This window comes from Chrysochloris asiatica, unplaced genomic scaffold (assembly GCF_000296735.1).
Source record: "Chrysochloris asiatica unplaced genomic scaffold, ChrAsi1.0 scaffold00079, whole genome shotgun sequence".
Lineage (NCBI taxonomy): Eukaryota > Metazoa > Chordata > Mammalia > Afrosoricida > Chrysochloridae > Chrysochloris > Chrysochloris asiatica.
In genome coordinates, this window is record NW_006408597.1 from 11,870,931 (window position 1) to 11,881,835 (window position 10,905).

The 10,905-nt window shown below is 49.0% G+C and overlaps 1 protein-coding gene across 1 annotated transcript in view; it reads left to right on the forward strand.

Moving 5' to 3' along the window:
- Nucleotides 1–10,905, forward strand: part of PLEKHD1 (pleckstrin homology domain containing, family D (with coiled-coil domains) member 1) — a 44,317-nt gene that overhangs the window by 13,390 nt on the left and 20,022 nt on the right. Inside the window, exons 2-6 of the mRNA XM_006865584.1 lie at nt 4,817–4,910; nt 5,211–5,300; nt 5,412–5,488; nt 6,273–6,364; nt 7,336–7,388. Coding sequence (XP_006865646.1) covers nt 4,817–4,910; nt 5,211–5,300; nt 5,412–5,488; nt 6,273–6,364; nt 7,336–7,388 — 406 coding nt within the window. The remainder of the gene's footprint in view (nt 1–4,816; nt 4,911–5,210; nt 5,301–5,411; nt 5,489–6,272; nt 6,365–7,335; nt 7,389–10,905) is intronic.

Below are 10,905 nucleotides of genomic sequence, written 5' to 3' on the forward strand. Positions count from 1 at the left end.
TTGTAACCATGGCAATGAAACGATATACTATAGAATGAATGAAAAACTAATGCTCGCCCATGTAAACTATCACATAATTCACAATAAAACATTAAAAAAAAAAAAGCAATCAAGTCATATATTGCTTTGGGCAAATCTATATCAAAAGGTCTCTTTAAAAATCAAAGTTATCACTATGATAACTAAGCTGTAACTGACTCAATCACCTTGTACATATGTAAAAGTTTAATGCTGAGAAAGGAAAATCAAAAGAGAATTGACACATTTGGATTGTGATGGCAAATAATATTGGATTTACCATAAACTACCAGTGCCGTCCTGGTGTAGTACTGTGGTATAAGCAAGGTCAGTTTGAATCTCAAGGTTGATTCACCAGCTGCTCCTCAGAAACCCTATACAGGGTCGCTATGAGTCGGAGCCAACTTGCCAGCACTTAAAATCAAAAACAACACCTGAAGAGTAAACAAATCCATCTAAGAGAAAGTACAGCTCCTTAGAAGCAAGGATGGTAAGATTTTATCTTGCTTGCTTTGATCAAGAAAGTCCAGTTACTAGAAAAGGACATGATGTTTGGTAAAGTAGAGGGCCAGCAATAATGAAGGAACTCCTTCATGAGATGAATTGACACCATGGCTAAAACAATGGAATAAGGCAGACCAAAGATGGTGTTGGGAATTAAATAGAGATTACACTGACTCTGCACATCTCTTTGGGTATTATCGCCATTTTAGCATATTATATGTCTTTCAATTGGTGAATACAGATTATCTTTCCATTTATTTAGGTCTTCTTTTAATTTTTTTCAATAGTGTTTTATAGTCTTCAGTGTGTCACTAACTCTTGGTTAAATTTATTATTCTTAAGTATTTTATTACTTTTGGTATTGTAAATAGAAATGTTTCCTTAATCTTTTGAGATTATTCATTACTTGTGTAAAGAAATAAAACTGATTTTTATGGGTTGGCTTTATAGCTTGCAACTTTTCTGGATTAAGTTAACAGATTATCTAATAGATTTCGTATATGTGGGTTTTCTAGAATTCTCTCTGTATAATATGTCATGTATAAATAGGCATAATTTTATTTATTTTTCTTGCCTTACTACTTTGGCTCAACTTTCCAGTGTAATATTGAGTAAAAGTTACAAAAGCAAAAAACAAAACCAAAACCAAAAAAAAGGTAATGGCATTTTTCCATGAACTTTTTGAAGACCCCTGGTAGAGCACTTGGCACAGTAGCTCACACATGGGATCAGCCCTTGCACAGCCCAGCCAGATCTTGCAGGGTTCAGAAGGAAGGATACCCTAGTTTGTGTCAAAATGCGAGTCTGGGAGGATGGAAGTTGGGGGACTTTATAGGAGGGGTGGCAGAGGAAGTGTCTTGTGCAGCACTCAGGTCATGAGAGCCCCACCTGTTGAGAGACAGGAGAGAGTCACAGGTGGAGCACTGAGCTGTCACAGAGGAGACAAGTTTATAGGCACAGCTGGTGTTTGGGTTCTGGAAGTGTGCTTGCCCAGCGTGCCATTTGTGGGCATTACGGAGCCCTGCCATTCAGGGAGTGTCAGCTCCAGGTCCCTGTCAGCTCTTCTTCCCTCCCCCACTCACCCACCAACTTGAGAACAGCTGGAATGGGTCGGGCTTGGCATATATGGCCTGTGGGCTCTTCCTAATCCCTGCAGCCCACCGAGACCCCTTGGCCAGCTGTGGTCTGGCTGGCAGGGAACCCAGGCTGCCCTGGCCACCCATCTATCTGCCCCTTTCTGCACCCTTCTGCAGAGAGTAGAAGGAGAAGGAGGGATGTGATCACTGGGACACCTGCTACTGATCTGAAAGCTGGAGGTGTGAACTCACACAGTATTGTCATGGAGGAAAGGTCTGGCGATCCACTCCCATGAAGGTCATAGCCAAGAAATCCCTGTGGAACAGATCTGCTCTGCACATACGGGGCTGCCACCAGCTGGGATGGACTCAACAGCAGCAGGCTGTTTTGGTTATGTGCCAAGCAAGTGCTGAGGATGTTACATACCTTCACCTACCTGATCTTGTCCCCAAGATCTCAACAGAGCAGCCACCATGGGTCTGTTCCAGTGAAAAGACAGATCATGTCACTCCTTCTGAAAACCCCGTAGGGTTGTCTGTCTTCAGAGACAGAGAAAAGGCCCGCCTGGGTCAGCTAGTGGTACAACTTCAGCGAGTCACCTTACCTCTGCTTTATTTCTGCACCAGAAGGGAGCACTTGCCTCCCAGGGTAATTGTGAGCCTTCGATGCATTAGATGCATTAACGGGGGGGGGGGACTACTTAAAGCAAGTGGAGCTTGTGGGAAGGGCTAAGGCATCATTGGCTTTATATTCACTGTGGTTACTATAGTCCACAGACCCCACGCCTGGTGGCTCTCTGCCTGCCTCGCTATGCTTCAGCCATTGGCATCCTTCTACCACCAGCAACTCTTCCCACCTGCATACCTGTGACTCCTCTCCCTGGAACACCTTCGTCCTCCCCACAAGGCCCTCCCTGACCACCTGTTTAATACTGAAACCTGAACCAACCCCCCTCCCCCTGTCAGGCCCAGTTTCCCTCCCTCTGCTTCATTTTTCTCCGTAGTATGTATTGGCACCTGGGACACAACCTACCTCTCTTGTTTATGTACTGTTCGCCTCCCCACCACACAGGAGGTCCAAATGGCTGAGTGCTAGACTATTAACTGAAAGTTTGGCCATTTGTACCAACCCTGAAGCACCTCAGAAGACAGGCGTGGGGATTTACTACTGAAAGATAACAGCCTTGAAAACTTACGAAGCAGTTCTACTCTGCACACGAGGCCGCCATAAATTGGAATCAACTCTACATCAACTGACAACTCCTCACCACACACACACTGTGTGTCATCTCAATGAAGGGAGATTCTTTACTTTCCTGTTCACAGTTGTTTCCCCAGCATCCAGTGCCCAGAACAAAGTGGAAGCTCAGTCATGATTTGGTGAACCAGAAAATGAATTCTCTCAGCAACCCCAAGAGAGAGATTTGTACTTCCATTTCACAGACCCTCTGGCCTGGCTGAACCTGCAGGTGATGCACATTTAGACCATAGGTTTGCATCCCTCGGCCTGGTCCTGGGTCCTGGGACTTGGCAGAATGATGAGCACGTAGATTCACAATCTCATTTGATCCTCACAGTAACCCAGTAAAGTAGGTGCTGTTATCCCAATTACACAGTAAGGAAGCTCAGAGGCTTAGAGAGGTGTGAAGTTCATTGCCAAGACCTCCCATAGGAAATGGCAGGTCTGATACCAAAGCCCATTCTCTTGTCCACCCTCTGAAGTGCTCATGGAATAGTCAGTGAGGGGTCATCTACCAAGGCCCATAAAGCTCAGGGGCATGGCCTCCCACCCTCCCGGAGCCTAGATGAGCTCATGGGCATTGTTAGTGGGCGATGAGTGCCAGGTTGACAACCCAGTGAGAAGAGCTTGGCTGGACATCAGCAGGGGCCCCAGGCTAGTGGCCAAGGCTGAAAAGGGTTCAGCCAGGTGATGAGCAAGAGGCAGACATTCCAGGTAGAACAGCACATCTGTGTTCAGAGGACAGTGGGAAACCTGGAGCAGAGAGGTCAAAGGGCAGCCCTGGTGGAAAAGCTGAGGCAGTGAGCCGGGCTTCCATTCTGGAGGGCATGGCATGTCTTTGCTGTCTGTACTGGGTGCTATCTGTCAGCCTGGGGAAGAGTTGGCGTTGACAGTGTGTCCCCTCTGAGCAGGGACTCAGGGCTGGGTCAGTGGATATAAAGAAAGTGGGCTGGTATGAGCATTAACTCAAGGACAAATCTGAGCTTCACTTCCCTGCTGTGCTGAGGAGGGAGAAGGAGCTGTCAGCCTCCCCAGGGACTGTCCCTGAGAAGCTTCACCCCGTGTCATCATGCTCACCTGGGGTTTTTCAAACTGCTCCCCAGAGGGTGCTTTCAACCAGGGGAGTACGGTCTAAAGTCCCCACCAACGCTGGGCAGGGGGAAAGCTCTGTCGTATTTGATGATTTTCATGGTGTAATTACCCTCATCGTGACCAAGCTACCAATGTGATGTCACCAAATGCAGAATGGGGACGAGCTGCACTGCAGGCCATCAAGAGCCCACCTGAGCCGGTTCTAGCACACCACTGCTTTCAACCCAGCACAAGTATTCATGTGTGTACACACACCTTTCAGAATCCCCACCGAGTTCTGCTCGCATCCCATCACTACCCTGTATGACCCTGAGCTGTGGCACCTATCAGCCCTCCCTGCAGAACACCTGGCGTCTTGTTGCCGTCAGCGCAGTCATTAGTCCTGAGAGAGTTCCCAGGGTGGATCCAAGTGCTCCACAGGGCACCCAAGTCAGACCTGAGCCCCAGAAGGAGGCTGTGGAGACATGTGCAACAGGAGGGCGTATGAGTGTCACTGTGCAGATGTCTGTCCTCACTGGCCTGGCACCCCCATTCCATTTGATTGTCAGCCTTCACCATTACTTGCCAAAAGACCCATCTTAGAACTCTGAGTTGTCTTTTCTGCCTTCTGTCCTGGGCAGACCCTAAGTGACTGGAGGCTTAAGGACTGAAAGTACCGAGAGGAAGGGCCAAAGGTATGTTGCCAAGGCTGCCGGTTCCAGAGAATGAGAGCAGCGGCCTACTGGTCCGAGGGTTGGGTAGTTGTGGAAATTGAGTTGCTGAGGAAGAGTCTGAGCTGTCATTCCCAGGGGTTCCCACGTAAGTCCAGGATCCCCAAGGGTGGGTATTGTGAGAAGCCTCAATCCTTCTCTCTTGATTGCCCCTCTTTTTCCCTTCTCTACTGTAGGTTTTTCATCATCAAAGAGAGCTTTCTGCTTTACTACTCTGAGAGTGAAAAAAAGAGCTTTGAAACCAATAAATACTTCAATATACATCCTAAGGTGAGGAGGCCTCTTGCAGGGCCACAACTGGGGAGGGCCCAGGGATGCAGTATGAGTGGGACCTTATGAAGCTATGGGGCTGCCTATGGTTTTGCTCTGGCCTTGCTGAGAGTCTGGTAAGGAGATTCTCCTGGAGGAAAAAGACCTCCATCTACCTTCTGGGTTGGGTCCCCATCCTCCTGTGCCTCAAAATTCCCATCTTCCCCCTAGGAATCAGCTGGCCTCTGTCCAGTGACCTAGGGTCTAGCTTCTAGTGACCTGGGCTGGGTTAGCTGGCCTGCTGCTCTGTTTCTTCCACAGGGTGTCATCCCTCTGGGGGGCTGCCTGGTGGAGGCCAAGGAAGAGCCCAGCATGCCCTATGCCATGAAGATCTCCCACCAGGACTTCCATGTGCGTAAAGCCCTCCCCGGCCTGGCTTCCCCATTCCCCCTGGGTGGGAGTAGGGAGCAGAGCTGCGGGCGCCTGCCTCTCAGGCAGCCCTCTGACACCCCCTCCTGGCAGGGGAACATCGTGCTGGCTGCAGAATCCGAGTTTGAGCAGACCCAGTGGCTGGAGATGCTGCAGGAATCTGGGAAGGTGTAAGTGCTCCCCAGGGTCCCTGAAAGAAAAGGAGTGTGGGCTGGGCCATCCAGAACTCCCTAACTCTCTGCTGGGATCCCAGTGAGCATGAAGGCCGCTGGGGAGAACAAGGTGGGGAGGAAGCTTTCTGGGCTTGCTTGCAGATAGGGTGCAGGTGGGTGAGAAGAGACAGGCAGGTATTAGGGGCTCCATGGGGAACTTGATGTGACCACTGAAAGCCACTGCTTGTCTAGACTCACAGGTGGCAGGTGTGTGCATCATTTTGCCTCTAACTCTTGCGAGCCAGTCCAAATATCTCCTTGGATTTTGCTACTTCCTCACACGCCTCTCACCTCCCCAAGACCATAATTCATCCTAGTGGGGACTAGAACTGGGGCTTTGTAAATCAGCGTCCAGATCACAGAATTCCCAGTCCATCACCTGCCTGTCCCTGCACCTGCCTGTTCAAACCCTAACTCTTGAGTGTGCCCTGACCAGGCCCGGAGCTAGGTGTTGGGCAGAGAGCGGCCCAGGAAGCAATCTCATCCCTGCTCTGAGCATGCTGTTGGCCCAGCCCCCAGTGGCCAACTTTGGGCCCCCGTCTGGCCTCCAGTTACAGTAACCAATCGATGCTGGTAGTGTGCCCAGAGTCCCGGGTGCCAGGATGAGCTTGCACTGAGATCCTGGAGGAGAGAGGATGGATGAGGACAAACATGCATCTTCTCATCTTCCTCTCCCCTCTCTTCTAATGATGTCGTGTTTCTTTCTCTTCTCTCCTCTTTCCCATCTGCCCTACCTCCCCAGGACTTGGAAGAATGCCCAGCTGGGGGAAGCCATGATCAAAAGCTTGGAGGCCCAGGGCCTGCAGTTGGCCAAGGAAAAGCAGGAGTATTTAGGTTTGCTGGAGGGATGGACTGGCAACTGAGGTGGAAGAAAGACCTAGCAAACTGCTTCCATCAAGATGGTTGTTAAGTGACGTTGAGTCAGTTCCAACTCATAGTGAACCTGTATAAGGTCTCCAAGGAGCAGTTGGTGGGTTTGAACCATTAATCCTGTGGTTAGCAGTCCAGTGCTTGGCCTACAGCGCCACACCAAGTTAAAGTCAAGAAAACCCTACAGAACAGTTCTCCTCGGTAATATGTGGGGTTTGCCATGAGTCTTGGGCCGACTCAAAGGCAGTGTTTTTGGTGTCTAAGCACTAAACACTGGACCCAGCCAGCTTTGTCACTTGTCTTTTAGTTGTGTGTGTCTTTAGGCAGCTCAGCCTCTCTGAACCTCCATTTCTTCATCCTTACAATGGAGATAAAAATAGCCCCTACCTTTTAGAGGTGCTGTGGGGGTTGGGGAATTAGGTGAAATGAGAAAACCAATGTAGGTACTTGTGACTTGCACTTGGTTGTCCGGCCCTGAGCCTCCATGCCCTGGCCTTGTCTTCATGGTCCCCTCCCCATCCACTTTAGACCTGACCACAGGCTTCTAGGTCCCTATGTCCTGGAATGGCTAGTAAACACACTGCTTTGGAGAGAAGTTGAGACTGGGGACTTGGTCCTTTGCCAGGGGTCCCTAGTGCGGCAGACACATGAGACCCCAGCACTGGTTCCCTCTATTTGTCCTCCCCCAACCAGACATTAGTGCAGGTAGGAGGTAGACTGGGGATAGGGCCTCAGAGACCCACTTGAGTTCCATGGTCCAGTCCATGCCATTGCTTTTGGGTTTGCAAAGAGGAACAATGATGGGAAAGGATGCCAGCCAAGCAGCATTAGGAGCTGGTCCCACTCTGGGCAGCGTGGTTGTGGCAGGGCTGACTGCTTCCTTGGGGGTGGATACTTAGACCTGTTGTGAGCTCTTTGTGTGCTTGCTTTGGCAGACAAACTGATGGAAGAGACCGAAGAACTATGTCTGCAGAGGGAGCAGAAAGAGGTAGATGTACACTCTGAATTGCTGCACCTCCCCACCCACCCCTTACCCTGCAAGACCCTTAACAGCTGAAGTGTACTGGCTTGGGTTTTCAGCATTAGGGAATGATGGAGGTAGAGCTGGATAGTCCGAGGACTTGCTGGAAAATCAGACAGGGCAGGACAGGGGACCAAGTAAAATGATAGTGCTTGGGACTTCCTGGAAGGAAGGTAAAAGGCCAGTGAGTCCCTTGTAGAATATGAGCCATCCCAAACCATTAGAACCTATGCCAAGAGGGACAAGCTGTTTGTCACTTGTGGTGTTCATGGCAGGCTGTGGGTAGCCTGTTACCCATAGCTGGATGGCCTTCTGGCCCTGTAAGGTGATTGTATTTCATGACCACAGAGGTTCTTCATTCTCTAAATGTCCAAAGTGCAAGCATGAAGAGCCACAGTGTTAAGTGGCCAGTTGCTAACAGCAAGGTCGGCAGTTTGAATCTACCAGCTGTTCTGTGGGAGAAAGATGTGGCAGTCTGCTTCCATAGAAATTTCAGTGAAAACTCTGAAGCAGTTCAGCTCTGTCCTAGAAGGTCATTATGCATCAGAACCAAGTCGATGGTAATTGGTTAGCCTGTTAGGTAAAGGAGACCCTTGCCTCGCTGATGGTTGGGGAGCCACTGAAGCCCATTTTCTTTGGAACTCCTACATCATTGGGCCTCACCTATTCAAATAAGTGGTTGCCACCCTGGAGGGGAGGGGAGAGCAGGGGTTAGTGACAGGTACTCTGAAGCCAGGCTGTCTGTGTTTGTGTTTGAATTTCACCACTTGCAGCTGTGTGGCTGTGGGCAAGTTATAGTAGTCTCATCTGAAAAATGGAAAAAAATAATATAGGAGGTCTTCATGGGAAGTTTATGGGAAAATGGAATCAAATGATAATGGAATTCTTCCACAAACTTGTTGAAATCCATTTGTATACCATTTTACTAGGACTGTTGTGAGGAGTAAGTGAGATACTCCATATGAAATGCTTGGCACATAATGCGTGCTTAATAATTATCTGTGGCTGCTAGTGTTACGATTAGGTTAGTATTAATTACAGGCCCATTCTTGTATGGTTGCTGGCTGGGGCCTGAAGCTACAGGGTGTCTTGGCAAGATGAGCCCCCAAAGACATGGCCTGATGCAGTCCACTTCTCTTTGTACATCTATTCTCCTTCGTCCTCTCCAAACAATTCACTGGGCTAGTACATCTTTGGCTCAGTGTCTGATAACCCCTCACTCCTCTCAGCTTGTTCTGGAAAAGCCCGGACCACACCCTGCTGAGCTCTAAAACAGATCTTACAGTCAAGAAGCATCACATCCCCGTTGGGCCCCACCCTTTCCCAGGGCCTGGAATGCCTTCTGGCCCAGATGAATGCTTGATCAGTGTATATGAACTGAGTCAATGAATTGGAACGTGAGGCTCCCACATTTTACATTACATTTTTATTTCAATCCAGGAGGATAGTCCACCCTCATCTTTCTTCCTCTAAGATTTTGTAAGATAGTCTTGCCCATTTATTCTTCTCATTGAACTTCACAACCATTTTGTCAGTCACCCAAACCAAATTTCTTGGGGGTTTGCCTTAAGCTTTCAGGGGTTTGAGGAGCCCTCGTCCCCTTTGTGGTGTAGTGGTATTCCATGTCTCCGGGCCCTCAGCTAGGCTCTGTGCCTAGAGTTTTGGCATTTTCTTCACATACATCTGTACATTTCAAGAAGTGAGACTTAGAGTGGGTTGTCAGCAACATAAAGACAGGCGGTTCAGGAAGTCAGGGATAGAACTGAGTGGCAGACACATCCACCAGCGGGGAGAAAAACAGACTTATCCTTCAGAGAGGTGGAATCTGGGGCAGCAGTCAGCTGGAGGAAAATTTAGACACTTTATCTAGGTCTTTAGCCAGGAAATGAGGGCAACAGAGACCCACTGCACACAGGCCTTGCTGAAGCTGGGAGGCCCACCAGCTATGAACTCCAGGTACAAAATGTGGTGGGACTCATGCAGGCCCCGCTGGTGTTGTGCTGGATGAGGCTGTTTTGGGCAGGCGGAGGGAGAGAATGGTACCCAGGTTCTAGTTCCCTAAGTGCTCTAGATCCGGACTAGAACGCAGGTTCTATTCCTGACTTTGCCACCGAGCCATCCTGCCAGGGTTTTTTTCCTTCCTCAGCTTGTTCACCCATAGCATGGATCCATTATCCCCTGCACCTTTCCCATTTCTACCCCTGACCTTAGAGATCATCTGGGTGTGCCTTGGGCCTCTCTTGTGCATTGGATCCAGGGCCCAGTGTTAAGATGAAGATTCCCCTGCTCTGAGAGTCAGCCTGGCCTAAGGGTCTGGAATCATGAGTCCTTGATGAGTTTCAACCCTGTCCCTGACCATGTGACCTCCCTGAGCTTCCATTTCTCCATCTGTGATGCTCTGATAAGATGAATGCCTGCTCCTGCCCCTCTCCTGGCTTGCTGGGAGTGCCAATTAAACAGATGGCAGAGTGCTTTGTGGATTGGGAGGGCACACACAGATGTGGGCTGTGTAATGGCAGTGTAGCCCAGATTCCTCCGTGTGGCAGGAGGGTCTGAGACTCTGGTGCCTGAGCAAAGCATGCAGGGGAGCCATGCTGGATTCAGGTGCCAGGACTCAGAAGAGCATGCCCTTCCTTGGACATGGGTCCCCCAGGGCTTCCCAGCCCCACAGCTTCATCCTCCTCAGCCCTGGAGGTAGACAGCCTACTACCCATCTCTCCTTTTCTGGCTGAGCTGTGATGGCTTACCTGCAAGTGGGCATGCAGCAGGTGTTACATCCAACAAGTCATCTGTTTTGTTTCATCTCAATGATTGCAATTCCCTCCATGTAACATCACTTATCCCACATGCTCCCTGTGATTCTTGTTTCCCTTCCTCCTTCTTTCCCAACCCTTTGAATTGGGTCCTTAGGTAAATGCTTCCCTGTTGATCTTGAATGATTGACCATTACATGGTGTGCATACCTCCATAGTTTTGCTGTCCCCTATACACCTGTCTACTGGTTGGCTAAAAATTGAGCCACAAGTGTGAGTTCAGTTCCAGACATGAAAGGTGACCAATGGCTATTTTATAATTTTGAGTTTTGAGAACTGTAAATCTTTATGGAAGCAAACAGTCTTATCTTTCTCCTGTGAGGTGGCTGGTGAGCTCTAACTGCTGACCTTGCTGTTAGCAGTCAAGCACTTAACCCCCTGTACCACTAGGGCTCCTATACAAAATGTTAATGTAATTAATATACTAAGGATGCTTTCCAATTAAATGACTCTCAGTGCAATTCTAGGAAAAAGCAATTAACTCAGAACGATGAATTCCAATCATTCATGCCACGCCTTAGTACTTAGTATGCAACAAGCACCTGCTGGTCTAGGCACTGAGGAAGTAAAGATGAGTGAAATGTGGTCTTCTCTCAAGGAGCTTACACCTAGTGTGAGCTCTCCCTGCTTCCAAATCAGGAGCCTCAGACATTGCCTATTTTTTTTTTTTT